Raw genomic sequence first — 23,277 nt, 5'->3', positions numbered from 1 at the left:
CCTTCTGTTGTAAGATCATTGGGTTCTGGTGCTTTCATGTTGTTTTTCAGATTATTGGGTGAATTTTTGCCTTGGCGCCTGCCCATCTCCTCCTACTGATGCTCTCTAATTTGTCTTTTAAAACCAGAACAGATTTCCCTGCTGGCCAGAGGCTCCTCTTACAAAATTCCCTCGTTCTGTTTCCTGGCTCCTGCCAGGGGCCAAGATCCCTCTCACCCCTCAGACGGGTCTTCAGGAAAAGAACCAGGTTCCCTGTTTGCCAGGGACCTCGCCAACCAAAGGCCTACCTCTTTGATTTAATTGTCCTGGGGTGATCTGCTCTAGGTGTTGAGCAGGTCCCTGCCGCCTGCGTTGCCTGCCACTGTACCAGTACCTGCTAGTCCCAGCCGCTGTGCCAGCTGTGTTGCCCGCCGTGCGTCGGTAGGTTCCGCCCACCGGGGAACTTGTCTTTTTCTACTCCCATGCAGATTAGAGCAATGTAAGTCTCTCTTAGTGTCCACATTGTTGTCTATGTTCTCTGGGATTGTGTTTTATAGGCTGGCTTTCTTTGCTTTATGTTTAAAAACCACTTATGAGTAAGTACATGAGATAATTGTCTTTCCTCACTCAAATGATGTTTTATTTATTTTCCTGTAAAATTCAAGATGTTGTTTTTTTTTCTACTATGTAGTATTCCATTGTGTAAATGTACCACATTTTCCTTACCCATTGTTCGGTCGAAGGGCATTTAGGTTGTTTCCAGGTTCTGGCCATGACAAATAATGCTGCCATGAACATAGTTGAGCACATGTCATTGTGGCACGATTGAGCATCCTTTGGATATATACCCAAAAGTGGTATTACTGGGTTTTGAGGAAGGTTATTTCCTAGTTTTCTGAGAAATTACCACAATGACATCCAAAGTACCAGCTTGCATTCCCACCAGCAATGCAGAAGTGTTCCCTTTCCCCCACAACCTCTCCAGCATAAGTTGTCATTAGTGTTATTGATCTTGGCCATTCTAACAGGTGTAAGATGGAATCTCAGAGTTATTTTGATTTGCATTTCTCTGATGACTAAGGATGTTAAACAAAAATGTAGAGCTCAATAAAAATCAATTAAAAACAAACAAAAAAAAAACCAAAAAGACAGCCCATACATAGAGGGTCGTTAAGTTGTACATGCCCGATGTCAATGAACAGATGGCCAGTGAAACCAATGTTCTTAACTCCAACCACTGTCAACACACATTGGGGTACTTGATCAATATTGATCTGTTTTTGAAAATGCTAAGCAATGATTTCAACAGAAAGAATCAAAAGAGGGTGTCAGTCTTTTGATAATTGCATTATCATTTTGCTCTGGCAATTAAGTCATATAGAAAACATATACCTCCCATCTAAAAGAAAGAAATAAACTTTTGATTAGTAATTTGTTCTGAAGTACAACATTCCATCTTGGAGGGAAGCTCGTTAAAACTCAAGAATCTCTAAAGGTTGACCTATTAAGATTTGTAAGTGAACAACCCACACGTCTCAAGAATCCCTGAAATTTAAAAGATTTGCAAAGTCCCTTCCTCCTGAAGGTCATATAGTAGTGAAAACAGACTAGTAGGGGAAACCCTTCAAGTTGCCAAGCTATATTCAGGTCATGCTATGGGCTCTGGGATCCTAGCTTTCATTAGTCATCATCCATGCTTGAAGAGGTTTTAATGATGCATCTGCCTTTGCATTGTCCACACGTCTGTCAATAATCCAATAAATGCAATATAAACTGGGGGGGTATCTTATCTTAGATAGATAAATTTTAAAAGGCCAGATGAGAAATGAGTTGTTCTCTAGGATGTACTGTTTTCTGCAGAAGAGAGAGGAGCCTCGAAAGAGAGAAATTACACTAACCAGATGGGAAGAAATCAAGTTGGACAGGAAAGTGCCTCTCCAAAACACATCAGACCCATTGATTCTGAGACCAGCATTAGGTCTGAATCAGGAGAATGTAATGCAGGTGTTTTCAAAACACGTGAAAAGATAAAACACTTCCACATTTTAGAACCAGTTGTTCTAGTTACAATTCTGTTGTAATAAACACCATGATTAGCAACAACTTAGAGAGGAAAGGTGTATTTCAATACATATATTCAGGTCACACACCATCACTAGGTCACCACAGTAACTCAAGGAAGAACTGAACTTCTTCATGGTGGAGAATGCTGCTTACTACCTAGTTTTGTTGTTCATGCCCAAAACCAGCCCAGATCCACCTGCCTAGGAATAGGTTCACCCATAGTGGGTTGGGTCCTCCTACATCAATCTGTAATCAACACAGTCTCTCATAGACATTCCCACAAGCCAGTCTGATCTGAGCAGTACCTCCAATGAGGTTTTCTCTTTTCAGGTGACTCTTCAGTGTGTTAAGTTGAGGATAAAATCAACACATTAATAAATATAACACTGAGCACTTAGACTCAATAAAGACAGTGCCAGAAAGCAAATATTGGCCTCAAGAAGATAAATGGTGAAATTCTAAAGAGAAATAAAACAGAGGAATTCCACAGCACAGTAAAAGTATAGTATAGCAATGTTTGCTCAAAATACAGTGGGTAAAATCAAATACTTTTAAATATTCTTGATGAATTTATAATTCTGAGTTCACATGATAGTGTACACTTATTAGGTGAAGCAATGACGTATCATATTAAAATGGTATCGATTCTCATCAGTTTTATTTTTAGGCCCAAACATAGACTGTTAGCATCATCAGATTTGAAGACGGAGCATACAGCTGTCTCTGTGGCTCTTGCAAATGGTTTTGTTGTATCTGGGGACTTAAACTTTCCTTTTTTAAATTGTCTTCCCCCACCCCAACCCTTGACATTCTCATTACTTATAAAAAAAGGGGGGGTCCATTATTGCTTGAAAAAATTGAAGTACCCCCAATCCTACTAATTTCCAACTCTTCCTGGCATTTAATAATCAGAATTGCCCTATACCTCACATCTATATTTTATATAAATAAAGTAGCCAGGGTAGTGGTGCACACCTGTAATTCCAGGGCTTGGGAGCTCAAACAGGAGCCTGCCAGCTTGAGGCCAGTCAGGATTATGAGAGACCTTATCTGTGGAAACAAATGGTGCAAACGACAGCAAACTAGAAGAAGGTAAGCAGAGAGGTTTCTATGTGTTCAAGAGTGCACTGTTAGTAGAACACTAGGAGCACTGGAGAAAAATTATCAAGCAAGCAATACCAGTGTGATGGAGGAAGGTTATTGGTTAATAAAGAAACTGTCTTGGCCCATTTGATAGGCCAGCCCTTAGGTGGGTGGAGTAGACAGAACAGAATGCTGGGAGGAAGTGAGGCAATTGCCATGCCTCTCCTCTTTGGGTCAGACACGATGAAGCTCTGGCCCAAGATGGACGTACGCTAGAATCTTCTTGGTAAGCCACGACCTCGTGGTGCTACAGATTATTAGGTATGGGTTAAAGCAAGATATGAGAGTTAGCCAGTAAGAGGCTAGAGCTAATGGGCCAAGCAGTGTTTAAATGAATACAATTTGTGTGTTGTTATTTTGGGGCATAAGCTAGCCAGGCAGCTGGGAGCCAGGCGGTGGGAAGCGGCCCGCAGTTCCTTCTACACCAGTGTTTATTTTGTTTTTTTTTAACTGTTAAAAATTAAGATTATAATAACATTTCCCTTTTTCCTTTCCTCTCTCTAAACCCTCCCAAGTACCCTGTTCTTTGTTCTTTTGAAGTCAAGGCCTCTTTTTCTTTAATTGTTGTTGATGGTGGTGGTGGTGGTGTGTGTGTGTGTGTGTATTCCTAAATATATAAATATAACTTGCTCAGTCTGTATAATGCTGCTGTTAAATATATGCCTTCATGGCTGACTATTTGGTATTGGATAACCAGTTGGTATGCTCTTCTCTGCGGAAGACTTTCTCTTGCTCTCAGCACTCATTACTTGCCTACAGTTCTTTGCATAGGGTTGAGAGTTTGTGAGCCTCCATCCCAGTGCACATTGGCCTGTCTATTGGGGCCATTTTTGTTCAAATGTCAGCAGCTAGTAATGAAGTCTCACAAAAGTGGCTTCTTAAACAAGGCCTGAGCAAGAATCAGTCTTAAAATAAAAAGAAACCAAGTGAGAGATCACAGGAATAACTTATTTAATTGCATCCAGATGGTTATGGTGGCAATGCCTTTCCACCAGTTCAAATGCCTCTGTACAGTCAAGGAGGAGTTTAGTTTCAATGGCAGCATGACAATTACTAAGTTCCATGCATCATTTGATGATTGAAGCTTCATTGCAGGTTACATGTGTAACTAACATCAGATATCGACACCAGATTTCATTACTAAAACAGAACATTTACTTTAAAATGTGTTCATTTGTAGGTGACTGTAGCTTTCTTTCAAAATTGGTTGCATGAAGGCAACACGTGGCCTCCTAGCAGAACCCAGAAGTGTGGTGTTTCTCTTTGTTCTTGGGAAAATTCCTCGAAAGAATGGTAGTTTGCAAGCTCAGGCATGCTGATTTGGCTGAAAGCAAATCAGACGGGAAGCTCACAAAACAAATATGCAGAGTTGTGTTGGACCAGTTTGACAAACAGTATTTCAAAGAACTTGGGGATTCCTGGAATACAGTAAACTTGTTGCTTTCAAGGAAGTCCATTCAGAGATCTAGGCCAGAGCAGGCTTGAGGCATGGAACTCTAATATATAAGACTGAGCCAGCAACCTGGGCCAGAGTGTGCCTGCGGCAACAAATTCCACAGGTTTAAGATTGAGCCAGCAACCTAGGTCAGAGCACACCTGAGGCAGTGAGCTCCACAAGAGCAGGACTGAGCCAGTGACCTGGGCCAGAGCAGATCTAAGATAGAAAACTCCATAGGAGCAGGTACAGGGGAGAAACTGCTGAGTGAGTGGGCCGGAATCAGAGACTGCTGCGGGTCTGGGATGAATCTGGGATCTTTGAGAGACTAGACATGAGCTAGGATCCCTGTGGGTCTGGGCCTGAGTCTGGGACCTCCGAGGGAGTAGGCCTGAGCCAGGACCGCTGCAGGTCAGGGCGTCATTCTGGGATCTCCAAGAGAGTAGGCAGGAGCCAGTAAACTCTGTGGATCCAGTTGTGAGTCTGGGACTTCTGAGGGAGTAGAACTGAGCTGGTCTGGGATCTCTGAGGGAGAAGATCAAAGCCAGAGACCTTTGCAGGACCAACCCCAAGCCAGGGATCTTGCAGCAGCAGATCCAGACCAGGAACATTTTCAGAAACAGGTCTGAGATGGCAACCTAGACCAGAATAGGCCTGGGACAGCAAACTCCACTGGAGAGGAGCGAACCCCAGGAGCATTGAACGACCTCCAGAAATTTGGAGTGTCCAGTGGTGTAACTAGTACTGGGACCATGAGGAACAACCATCTACTGGCACCTAAAAGATTAATCACCAGAGTCACAGACAGCCTCAACCATACCAATTGTGTGAAAATTGATTAGAAAAGGTAAGAAAACATGCAACACCACAAAGAGCAACACACCAGTACAATCTAGAGACCCTACAACAGCAAGAATTGAACAACAAAATATAGATGAAACAGAAGAAAATAGCCTAAAAAATAACTTCAGGAGAATGTTTGAGACTTTTAAAGAGGAAATGAGAAATTTCCTCAAAGAAATGGAGGAAAAGGCAAACAGAAAACTGGAAGACATCAGTAAATCCCTTAAAGAAAACCAAGAAAAAGCAATCAAACATATGAAAGAAACTATTCAAGACTTGAAAACTGAAATAGAGGCAAAAAAGAAAACATAAGCCAAGGGAATTATAGAAACAGAATCATGAGGAAACGACTAAGAACCACAAATGCAAATATAAACAGCAGAATACAAGAGATGAAAGAGAGAATCTCAAGTGCTGAAGATACAATAGAGGAAGTAGACTCATTAGTCAAAGAAAACATTAAATCTAACAGAATCTTAACACAAAATATCCGGGAAGTATAGGACACTTTGAAAAGACCAAACCTAAGAATACTAGATATTGAAAAAGGAGAAGTTCAACTCAAAAGCACAAAATATATATTTAACAAAAAATCATAGACAAAGACTTTCCCAACCTAAAGAAAAATATGTCTATGAAGATACAGAACACCAAATAGACTAGATCAAAAAAAGTCCCCTAAAAACATAATAATCAAAACATTAAACATACAGAATAAAGAAAGAATATTAAGAGCTGCAAAGGAAAAAGGCCAAGTAATATATAAAGGCAGACCTATCAGAATTATACCTGACTTCTCACTGGAGACAATGAAAGCCAGAAGGTCGTGGTCAAGCATTATGCAGACATTTAGAGACCACAGATGCCAGCCCAGACTACTGTATCCAGCAAAACTTTCAATCACCATAGAAGGACAAAACAAAATATTCCATGACAAAACCAGATTTAACTAATACCTAGCTACAAATCCAGGCCTACACAAAGTACTAGAAGGAAAACTCCAACCAAGAAAATTAGCTACATCAACAAAACACAGACAATTGATGATCTCACAGCAGCAAATTCCAAAGATGGGAAAAATACACAAAGTAATATTACCAACAATGAAAACTAAATTAACAGGACATAGCAAACACTGGTCATTATTATCTCTTAATATAAATGAACTCAACTCATCTATAAAAGGGCACAGGCTAACAGATTGGATACAAAAACAGAATCCATCCTTCTTTTGCGCACAAGAAACACATCTCAACCTCAAAGACAGACATCACCTCAGAGTAAAGGGTTGGGAAAATATATTCCAATCAAATGGACCTAAGACACAAGCTGATGTAGCTATCCTAATATCTAACAAAATGAATTTCAAACTAAAATCAATCAAAAGAGTCAAAGAAGGACATTTCATATTAGTCACAGGAAAAATCCATCAAGAGGAAATCTCAGTACTGAACATCTATGCCCCTCATACAAGGGCACCCTCATACGTAAACAAAACACTTCTCAAGCTTAAATCATACATTAAATCCCACACATTAATAGTGGGAGACTTCAACACTCCACTCTCATCACCGGACAGGTCAGTCAGACAAAAAGTTAACAAAGAAATAAGAGAACTAACTGATATTATCACTCAAATGGACTTAGCAGACATCTATAGAATATTCCATTCAAACATAGAAGAATATATCTTCTTCTCAACACCTCATGGAACCTTCTCAAAAATTGACCACATACTCGGTAACGAAGCAAACTTCCACAGGTACAAAAAAATAGAATAACCCCATGTATCTTACCAGATCACCATAGCTGAAAATTAGAATTCGACAGCAGCACTAATTCCAGAAACCCCACAAACACATGGAAATTAAATAGTGCTCACCTGAGTCATCAATAGGTCAAGGAAAAAATAAAAGGATAAATTAAAGACTTTATAAAATTTAATGAAAATGACCACACAATATACCCAAATTTATGGGTCACAATGAAAGCAGTGTTAAAAGGAAAGCTAATAGAACTAAATGCATAAATAAGAAGCTGGAAAAATCATACACTATTGCATTAACAGAATATTTGAAAACTCTAAAACAAAAAGAAGCAAACTCACCAAAGAGAACTAGATGGCAGGAAATAATCAAATTGAGAGCTGAAATCAGCAAAATAGAAACAAAGAAAACAATACAAAATCAATGAAACAAAGAGTTGGTTCTTCAAGAAAATCAATAAAACAGACAAACCTTTATCGAAACTAACCAAAAGGCAGAGGGAGAACATTCAAATTAACAAAATCAGAAATGAAAAGGGAGATATAACAACAGACACAAACATACACACACACAAAAATAAAATCCAGAGAATCATCAGGTCATCTTTTGAAAGCTGGTACTTCACAAAATTGGAAAACTTAAAGGACTTTCTGGATAAATATCACCTACCAAAATTAAATCAATACCAGATAAGCAAATTAAAGAGACCTATTTGAAGAAATAGAAACAGTCATCAAAAGTCTCCCAATTAAAAAAAAAAAGGCCTAGGACCAGATGGTTTAAGCTCATAATTCTACAAGAGTTTCAAAGAACTAATACCAACACTCCTCAAATTGTTCCTCACAATAGAAACAAAAGGAAAATTGCCAAACTTTTTTTATGAGGCTACAATTACCTTGATACCCAAACAACAGAAAGACATTACTAAGAAAGAGAGTTACACACTAATCTCACTCATGAACATTGATGCAAAAATACTAAATAAACTACTGGCAGATTGAATGCAAGAGCACATCACAACCATCATCCCAGAGATGCAAGGATGGTTCAACCATACAAAAATCTGTCAATGTAATCCACTATATAAACAAACTGAAAAATAAACACCACATGATCATCTCATTAGGTGCTGAAAAAGCTATTGAAAAAATACAACATCCCTTCATGATAAAGGTCTTAGAGAGAGCAGGGATACAAGGAACATACCTAAACATAATAAAGGCAATATACAGCAAGTCAACATCAAACTAAATGGAGAGAAACTCCCAGCGATCCCACTGAAATCAGGAACAAGACAAGGTTGCCCACTCTCTCCATATCTATTCAATAGAGTTCTTGAAGTCCTAGCAAGAGCAATAATACAGCAAAAGGAGATCAAGGGGATTCAAATCCTAAAAGAAGAATTCAAACTCTCATGATATGATATGATAGTTTACATAAGTGAACCCAAAAATTCTACCAAGGAATTTATACAGCTCATAAACACTTTCAGTAATGTAGCAGGATACAAGATTAACTAAAACAGAAAAAACAAACAAACAAAAAAAAACCAAAATCAGTAGCCCTCCTATACACAGTTAATAAATGGGCTGAGAAAAAAATCAGGGGAAGATCACCTTTCACAATAGCCACAAGTAACATAAAATATCTCAGAGTAACTCTAACCGAACAAATGGAAGACTTGTATGACAGGAACTTTAATCTCTGAAGAAAGAAATTGAAGAAGACACCAGAAGGTGGAAAGATCTCCCATAGTTTTGGGGGTAGAATTAACAAAGTAAAAATGGCAATCTTATCAAAAGCAATCTACAGATTCAATGCTATGTCCATCAAAATCCCAGCAAAATTCTTCACAGACCTCAAAAGAACTTCATATGGAAAAGCAAAAAACCCAGGATAGCTGAAACAATCTTGTATAATAAAAGACATTCTGGAGGCATCACAATCCCTGACTTCAAAATCTACTACAGAGCTGCAGTACTGAAAACAGCCTGGTATTGGAAGAAAAAAAAAACAGTCAGGAGGACCAATGGAACTGAATGAAGACCCAGGTATTAATACACACACCTAGGAACTCCTGATTTTTGACAAAGAAGCAAAAAATATGAAATGGAAAAAAGAAAGCATATTTAACAAGTGGTTCTGGCATAACATGTAGAAGAATGAAAACAGATCCGTATCCATCACCATGCATAAAACTCAAGTCCAAATGGATCAAAGACCTCAACATAAAGCCAGCCACACTGAACCTCATAGAAGAGAAAGTCAGAAGTACATTTGAACTCATTGGCACAGGAGATCACTTCCTAAATATAATCCCAGTAGCACAGACACTGAGAGAAACAATTAATAAATAGGACCTCCTGAAACTGAAAAGCTTCTGTAAAACCAAGGACATGGTCAACAAGACAAAATGACAGCCTAACAGAATGGGAAAAGATCTTCACCAACCCCACTCAGACAGAGGTCTGATCTCCAAAATATACAAAGAACTTAAGAAATTGGTCATCAAAAGAACAAATACTCCAATAAAAAAATGGAATACAGACCTAAACAGCGAATTCTTAACAGAGGAATCTAAAATGACTGAAATACATTTAAGAAAATGTTCAACATCCTTAGTCATCAGAGAAATGCAAATCAAAACAAATCTGAGATTCCATCTTACTCCTGTAAGAATGACTAAGATAAAAAACACTGATAACAGCTTATGCTGGAGAGGTTGTGGGGTAAAAGGAACACTTCTTCATTGCTGGTGGGAGTGCAAACTGTTCCAGCCCCTTTGGATGTCATTGTGGCAGTTTCTCAGAAAATTAGGAAACAACCTTCCTCAAGACCCAATAATACCACTTTTGGCTATATATCCAAAGGATGCTCAATTGTGCCACAAAGATATATGTCCAACTATGTTTATAGCAGCATTGTTTGAAATAACCAGAACCTGGAAACAACCTAAATAACAACCGAAATGTCCCTCGACTTGAAGAATGGATAAGGAAAATGTGGTACATCTACACAATGTAGTACTACACAGCAGAAAAAAATGTTTAAATTTGCAGGCAAATGGATGGAACTAGAAAACATCATTTTGAGTGAGGTAACCCAAACCCAGAAAGACAATTATCATATGTACTCATTAATAAGTGGTTTTTAAACATAAAGTAAAGAAAACCAACCTATAAATTGCAATCCCAAAGAACCTAGACAACAATGAGGATACTAAGAGAGACTTATATAGCTTTAATCTACATGCGAAGTATAAAATGCAAGATCTCCTGAGGAAATTTTGAGCATGGGGACCTTGGGAGATGGCTGAAGGGTAGGAAGAGGGAGGGAGGGAAGCAGAGAAAAATGTACAGCTCAATATATTTATGAAGTCCATTCACAGCTGAGGTTTATTTAACCTTTCATTCATGTGATGTCTTCTTACAGTATGCACTTCTCTTTCAGATTCAGTTCATTACCTGCGTTTTCTAGCAGCTACTCTTGTTCTCCCGCTCAGCATACTAACATACATGTTATTATTTTCTTTAAAGCTATGTTGCTTTGAGGATTTACTTACATTCCTCCTTTAGGGGCCTTACTGTCAATCTAATATCTTTACTCCACTAGACTTTTAGTATTTTTGTAATAAAGAAGAAAGTTTACTGGGGGAAAAATTGTTGCACATAAAAATGAACCTTCTTTTATTTGTTTCTTTGAGACAATTGTATCCTCAAACACTTTGTATAGCTGAAGATGACCTTGACCTTGTGTTACTACTAAGTGCTGGGATTAAAGATGTGCCTCTTAAGTATTCACTTTTGCAGAAAGCATTCTGAGAAGTGGCTATAGTAAAGCTAGATGAGTTTTATACAACTTTAAGGTAGTGAGTGTCCTGCAGACTAGTGCTAGATAATTGTTTAAATAAAATAAATTTAGCTCTCAGGATGCCTGAGTTTTGTTTTAAATCACAATTTTCTGGTTTCCTAAAAATTATTCCATTTTTTACATTCTTTACAATTTGTGATAAACACTTAAACTTTAAATGCTCCAAGATATTAAATTCAAAAACAATTTACTCTGCCCATTCTGGTAATGCCATAACTCTCGCAAACCTTTCCCTGATGTCCTACCTTTTATACCATATTGCCAAAAGTAATAGGATCTGCTCTCAGCAGGAACGTCTAGTCAATCAAAAGAAAATCTTTCTTGCAGACTCCTACAAGGGGTTGGCTAACTTCAACTATAATTAGCAGGAGATGGTGAGACATTGTTTTTCAAACACAGGAGAGAATAGTTTTCTTAACTATAAGCAAGAATAAGCTAAAGTGAGTTCTAAAGTATTTTAAATGCTAAGGAAAAAACATAAATGAAGATGGTCATTTCACATACTGATCAAAGAAGGTTTCACTTCCTATACCATAACATATTTTAAAATATTTATTTTATAATTTTATGTCTATATGTGTGGATGTGTTTGTGTATGTGGGCATGTGCATGTATCAGGGCCATGGAGGCAGAGGTGGTGCAGCTAGAGTTTCAAATGGTTGTGAGATACCTTATGTGTTTGCTGGGATTTTCGCTTGAGTCTGCTATTGTGTGAAGTGACAGGCCGCTTCCCACCGCTTAGCTCCCAGCCACCGGCTAGCTCTACCCAAAATAATTACACGGAATTATCTAATTTCAATATGTAAGAGCTAGCCAATAAGTGGTTAAAACTAATGGGCCAAGCAGTGTTTAAAAGAATACAGTTTCTGTGTAATTATTTTGGGTAGAGCTAGCCGGTGGCTGGGAGCTAAGCGGTGGGAAGCGGCCCGCCACTCCACACAATAGCAGACTCAAGTGGAAATCCCAGCAAACACATAAGGTATCTCACAACCATCTGAAACTCTAGCTGCACCACCTCTGCCTCCATGGCCCTGATACATACACATGCCCACATAAACAAACACATCCACACATATAGACATAAAATTATAAAATAAATCTTTTAAAATATGTTGTGGTATAGGAAGTGAAACCTTCTTTGATCAGTATGTGAAGTGATCATCCTCATTTATGTATTTTCCTTAGCATTTAAAATACTTTAGAACTAAACCATTTCTAACCCATTTCTAATATTCTGTGTAGCACCACGAGCTGGCTTACTAGGAAAGATCTTAACCTGCATCTGTCTGGAATGGGAGAATCATGGTGACTGCCTGACTCAGCTTCTTTCTCCCAGCATTCTGTTCAGTCTACTCCCCTACCTAATTTTCTGTCCTATTAAAGGGCCAAGGCAGTCTCTTTATTTAACCAATGAAATTAACACAAAACAGAAGACTCTCCCCCATCAGTCTGCTGCAAGAGCAGTATGCACTCTTAACTGCTGAGCCATCTCTCCAGCCCAAATATTTTTAAGGAAACTTGGTTGTTTAATTCTGCATACATTCTTGTGCGTGTCTCTTGGGTCATGGTGATGAGATCTGGCAGCCAGATTGGTTTTACTTTGTAATATTATTTACCTGTTATTTGTAGTTTGGAGCATGGTGTTATCAACCTAAACAGTGAAGATGTTTGAGCTCAAGGGAAATCCCTTTAGTTTCTTTGAGATTTGATTTGGGGCAGTGACAACAGTTATGGTGGAGAGGTAGGTTGTCAGAACCCATCCTGGGTAAGGTACATATGTGCCTGGCTTCATTAGCCCTCAGAGCCTGCTTTCCCCACTTTGCCACCTCTGCAGTCCAGCCAGTCGGACTGGGGCTGCTAGATTGCTTATCTTTGTTGCTGTTTTGTGGGAGTATAAGCTATAAATAAAACTTGAAATATTGAGGTAGTGTAGCTCACAAACAGTGGGCTCTGTTTAGGAGGAGAAGCAGAGGTTTAGTGCTTTTACGTGCTTTGTTTGAGGATGCTTTTGCCATTTGATTCTTGGTAGTAATTGATGGATTATAGACACATCTTCCATTTTCTAGGTTGATTTGAACACATGACTTTACAAATTTGGGGAGATCTAATTCTCTTCACAGTAGTGAAAGTATTTAGGTATTTATGATTCTTTGCCAGCAGGTGAACTCATACTGCTCTCATTTTCTTCCAGATTCATGAAAAACTTCACTACTATGAGAAGCAGAGTCCAGTGCCCATTCTACATGGGGCAGCAGCCCTGGCTGATGATGTAAGTGTGCCTTTCTTGATTCCAAGCAGGACTTACCCCGTGGCAGGCAGATGTGTGTGACCCTTTAAGTGAAAGGTGGAAGAAGTCACAAATGTTTCCCAAATCCCTGTCATCGCCAAGCATGTGCTGATGCTGTGTAGATTCCTATCCACTTTCTTTTTCTAAATTTGTACCTGAAGCTATCCTAGTATTATGCCTTGGTGACTAAGTAATAGAAATTGTAGGCTTCAAATTTTATGCAGTAAAAAGCTGTCTGGCATCAGTGTTCTGTGAAAGTCACACAAGGAGAATGCTTTGGAGAAATAAAGACAAATGAGATAGTTACATTGCTGACAGTACCAAAAATGACAGATACTAGGAAAGGAATTGGGCATATTAAATCCATAAAAGGCAGGATTGTTTTTAAAATGGATTATGGAGTATAGTAATGATTTATGGATATTAGACTATTCCAAATTACCTTCATAACCAAAAAATAAATTTAGAAGCATTTGGCATTGATGGAGTAGTTAATTTCCTGTCGCTATAATTTTATTTTAAACCTGGGGAAGGAGAACTCACTTGCTGATTTCTCCTGCTAACTCTCAGCCTCGGATGAATTGACAACACGCCTGGATAAGCTGTAAGGGCGCACAGCTAGACAGGGGTGTGTGTGCTGGTGTGTGGGAGTGATGAGTCCAGCTTATTTGTTGCTCTTCAGTTGTGCTTTCATTGTATAAATCAAACTATAATTCAGTGTTGCAGAATGTCAGGGTCTTAGATCACAAACTATTCAATATCTGCCAGAGCAGATTTCTAGACCCTCATACATGAAATAAAGCCTTTGCAACTATAACATCCGAGCAGATCTGATTAGCCCCAGGCTTGTCCCTCTTGTTTCTCTGCAGACACAAGTTTGTTTTAACATGTCACATAAAGAAGTATACTTGTGTAACATAGAACCCAGACTTTTTAAAGGTGAATAAAGATGTAAAGATAGTCGTATGAGTTGCTGCAGTTGCAACTCGAATAAACCTTAAAAACCACTATGAAAACACAGAGCATAGAGAGGTTTGGAAATGCCTGTGTGAAAACAAATGCCTCCTCCCAATCAAAAGATAGCAACTTATTTTAAAGATTTATTTTTACCATTTTTTATTTGTGTGTGTCACACGTGTGTGTGTATGTGTGTGTGTGTGTACATGCAGGCATGTGTGCACAGGCATATGTGTATGCCTGCAGGCACCAGAAAAAGGTGTCCAGTCCCCCAAAGTTACAAGTGGTTGTGAGCTGCCTGATGTGGGTGTTGGGAATCAAACTCAGGTCTTCTGGAAGAGCAATAGACACTCTTCACTGCGGAGCCTTCTCTCCAGCCCCCAGTTTTGCTTTTGTTTGTTAACTGAAAAGAATCCAAAGCAGGGACTATCACTTGGCATCAGAGTGCGTAGCAAGCAGATGCGATGCCATGGACTCACGCTCCATAGTCTCCAGAAATAAACACACATTAGAATCTGTGTCATTGTGATAAACTATGGCATTTAATTCACTGGAGTAGTGGATCTAATGTTAAAACACATGTATGTAAGAGTAAAGAGCTGCTTGCATAGGTTAGTACAATTGATAAATCTATCAGTTTCATCTGATTGTTTCTTTTGTACATTCCATATATTGTACATCTACAGAAAGCTCCTCTCCCATAGCTAAGAACCACCTTGTCCTGCCAGCATGGTGGGGGTAATAGGGGCAAATGTTGGTTCCATGTTGTGTTTTAAGAAGAGATATTGAATATATATTCTAATAACACACCATAAATTTCATGATTCTAAACTTTTTTGTGCTGTTTGAATCTTGTTCTTGTGTGTGTGTGTGTGTGTCTATTTCTTATAGCCTAAAATTGACTAGTAATTTTGCTAGGAAGTTCTCTTTTTATATTTTACCTTGTTTATAATCAGAAAATGGTGATTAAATATATTTATGGGTGTGGTTTAGTACCTTTGCACACACATACACATTTCATAAGGATCAACTCAAGCCTGTTTGCCACCTCAGCATGCTTCTTTATGGTGAGAACATCAGGTTCAAAATTCCAGTCTTTTCTTTTGAACCCACAGGTAGGCCTTCTTGATGGTTACAGAAAAGTACCACTGATATTGTTGGTACCAGAGTTGTTATGAGCTGATATGCATTCATGGTGAACTTGGCTCGTAGTAAATAGACTTCGTAGACTGTTAACTATGAGCCAAGACTGTGTACAGAAACAGTAAAAGCTGCAGGCCATTGATTCTGTGAGGAGCATTCGAATTCTTTTTACCCCAGCTCTGAACAGCACAACTACTGTGGGTTTCTAGAAGTCCTGAGGATTTCACCACCTCATTCAGAAGCTGTCTCTTTTTCTTCTTTGTGCACTGTCAAAGCTGATCCAGTCCTTTATACAAATGGCCCTTTGTCTGCGTGCAGAAGAGCATTCACGCAGATGAAGTCTGGGATTTGCCCTCCTGGCAGTAAATCAGAAGGTGAACTGACTGATGGTATTGCTCCAGCTGCACTCGGCGTAGGATTGGATATGGTCTGCTGTGGGCCTGGAAAGAAGAGCACGGGCTGATGGTCTGCTTCTTTTCCTGCTGACTTATCCTGAAGCTCTTGAAAGCAATGGCACTGAGCAAACCAGAGTCAGTCGTGACACAGTGAACCTGATGGTGTTCTGCGAGCTGTCACTCACATCCATGTCCTCTCCCTTGCAGCTGGCTGAAGAGCTACAGAACAAGCCACTAAGCAGTGAGATGAGAGAGCTGCTGAAACTGCTGTCAAAACCCAACGTGAAGGTGAGAGCACCTGCATCTTCTCAAAGGGTACTACTGCTCAGGGGGCTTGTGATCAAGGCACTTTGTGCCTGCATCTTCACGTACATGCTCCTTCAAATGGTGTAGTGTCCCAATACCCCAAATCATAGTGAGGAGAAAGAACTGAGCTTCTTAAAGATTATGATGACGAAATTAAACTGTACAGGACTGTAACTGCAGTTCAGAATCAGCACTGACAAGTTTGATTTGCTTGGAAAATCAGGTTTCCATTTGCTGTAGTGGGCACAGTACACGGTGTGACTTTGGCCTGTTGATGACAGTGCTTGACTACAGGAGGATTTCAACATTTCTTTTCCTCCTTCCTTAGCATCTCCCACTCCCTATTCTTACCAGTTCATGTTTCATGATGTCATTCCATGTTATAGAGCCAGAGCAGTTTCAAGTATAAGTTAATCGCAGAACGTTGGTGACCAGACCTCAGGTCGCTTGTTTTCACCAACTATGTAATTTTATCACTTATCTTTCCTCCAGATGGATGTATCTGGAGAAGGAGAATCATAGTTTTCCTGCTCTTTTTCTAAGGAAAAAAAAAAGAATTCACAAAATCTGGTTGTATAAAGTCTTGTATATATTTGGATACAACACTGTTGCCATTATTTATAAAAATATTGTCTCATATGAATTCCATAATTAAATGATGGATTATTTTGGGATGAATACTGAGATTTTTTTTAATAATATATATATTTTTTTTAGAATTTCATAAAATGTATTTTGTTCCTGTTGATTACCCACCAACTCCTTCAAGATGAAAAACCTGATTTTACACTTCTGGGAGAAATGCCTTTTTGAGCCAACCTCATTTGCTTTTAAGTTTACATTTTTAGAAAAAAATAGTGATGCATCAGAGTTGAAGTAAAACATGCATAAACTGTAATATCTTATCCCTAGAGAAAATGTACGAATCCATGACTGTAAAGAGTAAATGGACTATAAATGGTACCCAAGCCTAAAGGAGGATAAGATTGGAACAAATGTTGCTTGATGTTAAGGTGCTTCCAGAAGGTTTGCAGTGCTCTGAAGATTGCTTCATTTGGCTTTATACTGCCTGTAAGAAATTACCATCAGCCACGGCCGGCTGTGGTAAGCTGTGAGAACTTGGCTAAATTCCTTAGTGAGACTGTTGTCTTGGTTCAAAAATGCTAAGAATTGAAAGCAGCGTTTCAGATGAAAATTTTGCTATTCTCTCCAATAGTGTTTGAAGTGAAGTCAGCTAATATGGAATCATTCTGAATAGAAAACAGTATTTGTGTTATTCAATGGCATTGTGAATATCTATATGGTAAAACTTCATAGTGAATAATTAAACTTTATCATGTGGAAAATATGTTAAATGGATGATTGTTTAGTTTTTATTTTATTTTATTTTTATTAAAAATTTCTGCCTCCTCCCCACCTTCCTTTTCCTTCCCTCTACCCCCACCCCTTTTCCCCTCCCCCTCCCTCTCCAGTCCAAAGAGCAGTGGTCAGGGTTCCCTGCCCTGTGGGAAGTCCAAGGTCCTCCCCCCTCCATCCATGTCTAGGAAGGTGAGCATCCAAACAGGCTAGGCTCCCACAAAGCCAGTACATGCAGTAGGATCAAAACCCAGTGTCATTGTTTTTGGCTTCTCAACAGCCCTCATTGTCCACCATGTTCAGAGAGTCCGGTTTTATCCCATGCTTTTTCAGTCCCTGTCCAGCTGGCCTTGAAGGGTGGATATGGGAGCAAGGAAGTATATATCTTAATTAAGGGAGCCATTTTAGGGTTGGCAAGAGTCTTGACTCTAGAGGGGTTCCCAGGGGTCCAGAGAGATGTCCCCAGCTAGATTTTTGGGCAGCTGAGGAAAGAGAGCCAAAAATGGCCTGATCCTATAGCCATACTAATGAATATCTTATATATCACTACCATAGAACCTTCATCTGGCGATGGATGGAGATAGAGACAGAGACCCACATTGGAGCACTGGACTGAGCTCCCAAGGTCCAAATGAGGAGCAGAAGGGGGGAGAATATGAGCAAGGAAGTCAGGACCGCGAGGGGTGCACCCACCCACTGAGATGGTGGGGCTGATCTAATGGGAACTCACCAAGACCAGCTGGACTGGGACTAGTTTTTATTTTTATAAAGCAATATGACCAAAACCTGAGTGCATGGTTAACATGAAAGATGTATTTTCAAGAAATATACATGGAGAGTGGGTGGGAGCCAGAAATGGTATTTCAGTGAGCAGCCAGGCTTGTGACGAGTATTTTTCTTTTGTTGTCTTAACATTTGACATTAGTTTCCTTGAAGGAATTTATATAGCTATCACTTCTTGAATGTCACATTTGTGGGTAATTCTTTTTAAAGGCCGATCTTTTAAAGAAAATTTAGGTTTTTTAAAAATATAACCACTTAATTCTACTATTATCTTGGGAAGCAAGATAGAGAAATACAATATCTATACAATTCTGATATAATGTAAAGACTTTTAAAATTTTTAGTGGATAAAGGAAATTACTTAATTTTAGACTTCTGTTGTTTGTTAACTGTTTAATTGACAGTATTGAGGAGGAGAGACCTGAGATGTATCTCCAGAGTAGTAAGAGTTTTTTTTCCCAAACATACTAAGATATGCTCAATCAAATACACACTCACTATAGAACAATAATATATAGATCCCACATGCTTGCTACATTTTCTTTGGGTTAGTTTTATATTACCTTTGGTAATTTGCAAGTGAAATGAGATAATTCTTCAACCATTGTCTCTTAGATGTCTATTTAGTGCCTGCTTTGTGCTCTGCAGACCCTGTGGGTGTAACTTGTAGAGGATCTGTTTGAATAATGAATTTGGTAGGAGAGGTGCCCTTTGGGCAGAGAAACACAGCAGATGATGTGGAATGACGAAACGCATGTTTGGATTGAAAAAGTGGCTTGAGGGTGGGGTGGGGTAGACAGAAGAGGGCAGAGATGTCCACAGTGGATTGGGGGTGGAATGTGAAGAGCAAATGCTTTGAATAAAATTGAATAGGACATAAAGTCTTAATAACAAGAGGTTGTAAAGGTTGAAGCTGCAAAATAAGATCCCCTGGGCTGAAGGCACTGTCTGTTAGAGGAGAGGCAAGAGCTTGAAGCTGAACTTGCCCAGTGTTGTCTGCAATTCCAGTGTTGTTTTTAGCAGTCTTCCTTTGCCTCAGTGGCTACTCTATGGGAGATGAATGATGTGACCACCCTAGTTGTAAGCATTTTTCTATGTGGTGGTGGCACACACCTTTAATCCTAGAACTCCGGAGTCAGAGGCAGGTGGATCTCTGTGAGTTCGAGACCAGTCTGGACTACATAATGAGTTCTAGGACAGGGTCTAAAGCTACACAGAGAAACCCTATCTCAAAACACAAACAACAGGGGCTGGAGAGATGGCTCAGGGGTTAAGAGCATTGCCTGCTCTTCCAAACATCCCGAGTTCAATTCCCAGCAACCATATGGTGGCTCACAACCATCTGTAATGGGGTCTGGTTCCCTCTTCTGGCCTGTGGGCATACACACAGACAGAATATTGTATACATAATAAATAAATAAATAAATAAATAAATAAATAAATAAATAAATAAATATTTTTTTTAAGCAAACAACAACAACAAAAAAACCCCAAAATTGGATTTCATTCTGAGTGTAGGGGAAATCCATCAAAAGGATTTAAGTAGAAAAGTGACAGGATCCCTCCATGTGTAGAGTACAATGAGAAAGCAAAAGTCCTACTGAAGAGGAAAGCCAGTTGTGAGTCTGTTGAAAGGACTCAAGTATAACATGCCTGTGGCTCTGGTTCACACAGGGCATGGGACATTTTAGAGACATAACTCTATACATAATGTTGAGAATAATGGATAATCCATACTACAATGAATTCCAAATAGAGTCAAGGCTTAAGTGTATGTATGTGTGTGTGCGCGCGCGCACTTGTGTGCATGTGTTATATTTGTGTGTAGTTCAGTGGAAGCATATTTGCCTAGGATCTTTGATGCTGGGGGTTGATACCTTGCAACAGGTATGCACACATACACATATATATGAATAGGGAAATGTTAATTATAGGATCACAGAACAGAGAAGTAATCTCAAGCATGGAAGCAGAGAGACATATAGACAGACAGACAAACATATCTACAGAAGAGCAGTGTTTTAAACATGATGAATATATTATGTAAATGATTTTTATATTTATCATTAGTAAATATTTAAATTTATCTAGCACTGTGCTTACATCATTGGGGAATTTTAAGTAATTTAAATTCAGTGAAAATTAAGCAGCATTGGAATTTTTATTTCTTGATAGTACTTTTGTAAGTCACCCCCTCCCCATATATGTGTGTTTGTTTGTATGTATTTATTTGTTTGAAGGTCTGTACTTGCTGGGTTTGTGTGTCAATTTGACACAGGGTATTGTATGTGTGTATTTATTTGTATGAAGATATTTGTATATACAGGATGGTTTCGTAATTCAATTTGACACAGGCTAGAGTCATCAGAGAAAAAGGAGCCTCAGTTGAGGAAATGCCTCCCTGAGATCGAGCTGTAAGACATTTTCTCAATTAGCGATTAATGGGGGAGGGCCTAGACCATTATGGGTGGTGCCATCCCTGGGCCTGTAGTTCTGTGCTCTATTAGAAAGCAGACTGACCCAGGGTACATGTGCCCCACTCCCCATCTCAGCACCAGCAAGACTGCTGGGCCCTACAGTAGTGGTACTCTGGTGGAATTCCACTGCTTTGGTGCACTTCCCACAAGCCTTCTTGCCGGCTGGACTGCCACCACCCACTGGATCCTGTTTTCCCAAGACCCACTCCACCATCCAACCACACACACCTCATCATTCTCCCCATGGCCAGTCCCTCCCTACAGCTCCAGGAGACTCCATAAGCCCAGGTATATTCCACACAAGTCAGAAGAACATCACCTCTCCACTAGGTTCCATATTCTTGTCTACAATTTCAGACGAGGACTTCATCTTCACAGGAGGACTGGTTGGATCTAAGCACTGAAGGCTCCACAGACATCAGCAGAGACACCCTTCTGGACCTAAAGAAATGATAGTCACCAGAACCCTTGGCTACCTAAACCAGAAGATCAGAGAGGGAACAGAAAACAAAGGAGCAAACATCCTTTCAACAAAGACAAGTGCAAGAATCAGCACCTAGACCTGTATTCATCCCAAATACAGATGCGTAAACACCAGTGTAAAAACACATTCAATAACAGAAAATGCAATATGGCACCACCAAAACCCACCAGTCTTATAACAGCAAGACCTGAACATTCCAATGTCTCTGAAGCACAAGAAAACAACCTTAAAAATAATTTTATGAAGATGATAAGAGGTCTTTAAAGAGGAAATGAAAAATTCCTTTAAAGTATGAAGGCAAATAAAAAAATTGAAGAGATCAATAATTTTTTTTTTAAAGAATGCCAAGAAAATCAAGAAAAAACAATCAAGTAGGTAAAGGAAACAGTTAAATGCCTGAAAATGGAAATAAAAGCAATAAAAAAAACACCAAGGGAATTCTGGAAATGGAAAATCTGGGTAAGCAAACAGGAACTACAGATACAAGCATCACCAACAGAATATAAGAAATGGAAGAGAATCTCGGGCATTGAAGATATAATCGAGAAAATAATCAAAGAAAATGTTAAACCTAAAAAGTTCTTAACACAAAAATCCAGGAAATCTGGGACACCATGAAAAGACCAAACCTAAGAATAGTAGGAATAGGAGAAGGAAAATCCCAGCTCAACGGCACAAAATATCTTCAATAAACCATAGAAGAAAACTTTTCCAAGCTGAAGGACATCGCTATAAAGATACAAGAAACATACAGAACACTAAATAGGCTGGACTATTAAAAAAAGTTCCCTCAACACATAATAAACAAAAAACATACAGAATAAAGAAAGAATATTAAAAGTTGCAAAGGAAAAAGGCCAAGTAACATATAAGGGCAGACTTATCCGAATTACACCTGAGTTCTTAATCGAGACTGTAAAATCAAGAAGGGCCTGGGCCAGACATCTTGCAAACACTAAAAGATCATGGATGCCAGCTCAGACTACTATACCCAGCAAAACTTGGTTGTGGGGAGGGGCGTTTTGAGGTTAGGTAGAAACCTGACACATGAGAAACTCCCACAATTCTACAAGGATGATCGAACTAAGACTCCTAGCAATGGATAGGTAGCCTAAACTAAAGATACTCTCCTGTACTCAGATTGATAACTAATTGTCATCAGAGAGCTTTGTCCAGTAATTGATAGAAACAGATACAGAGATCCACAGCCAGCTACTGAAACAAGCCTGGGCAATCCTGTTGAGGATAGGGAGGAAGGATTATATGAGTCAGGGGCCTCAGGGTCATCAAAAGGGGACCCCAGAAGCAGCTGTCCTACTCATTGTGGGAGCTCACAGACTATGGACCAGGGTGCCTGGTCTCTTTGTGGTACTTCTAGCAGTGGGAGTAGGGTCTGTCCTTAAAACTTTGACTGGCTTTTGGAAAATTGTTCCTAATGCTCACTTGCCTCCCCCAGCCTTAATACAAGGAGAGGTGCTTAGTCCTACCTCAACTTGATAGGCCATGCTTTGTTGATACCCAATAAAGGTAGGGGAGGGGGCAGAGGAGAAGTGTGGAGAGGGAATGGGAAAAGGAGAGGGGAAGCTGTGGTTAGAATATAAAATAAATGAAAAAATTTAATAAAAAATAATATTCATCATTTCTAAAGGAAAGGAAAGAAAAAAGAAAAGAAAGCAGGCTGAGCAAGTCATGAGGAGCAAGCAAGTTAGCAGCTCTTCTCCACAGCCTCTGCACCAGTTCCTGTCTCCAGGTTCCTGCCCTGTTTAAGTTCCTGTCTTGACCTCCTTTGTGAATAGTACTGTGGAAATATAAGCCAAATAAACCCTTTTCTCTCTAACTTGCATTTTGATTATAGTATTTCTTTTTTTTTTCTTTCTTTTTTTTTTATTGAGAATAAGAAAAAAAAGTTTCCGCCTCCTCCCAGCCTCCCATTTCCCTCCCCCTCCCCCCAATCTTCTCCCCCTCCCCCTCTCTTCTCCCCCTCCCCCC

General features: G+C 39.3%; 1 protein-coding gene across 4 annotated transcripts in view; it reads left to right on the top strand.

The window, feature by feature from the left end:
* The window catches only part of Mpp7 (MAGUK p55 scaffold protein 7), a 249,357-nt gene that overhangs the window by 155,008 nt on the left and 71,072 nt on the right, over positions 1-23,277 (top strand). For 3 of the 4 annotated variants that reach the window (XM_050152712.1, XM_050152715.1, XM_050152711.1), the window contains 2 exons: positions 13,292-13,369; positions 16,090-16,170. In XM_050152712.1, the coding sequence (XP_050008669.1) occupies positions 13,292-13,369; positions 16,090-16,170 (159 nt within the window). The remainder of the gene's footprint in view (positions 1-13,291; positions 13,370-16,089; positions 16,171-23,277) is intronic. The other variant, XM_050152714.1, reaches the window with a different exon arrangement.

This window comes from Alexandromys fortis, unplaced genomic scaffold (genome assembly GCF_014885135.2).
Source record: "Alexandromys fortis isolate MF-2015 unplaced genomic scaffold, M_Fortis_MF-2015_v1.1 scaffold_54, whole genome shotgun sequence".
Classification (NCBI taxonomy): domain Eukaryota; kingdom Metazoa; phylum Chordata; class Mammalia; order Rodentia; family Cricetidae; genus Alexandromys; species Alexandromys fortis.
The sequence above is the reverse complement of the archived record's forward strand: the minus strand, read 5'-3'. Positions and strand labels throughout refer to the sequence as shown.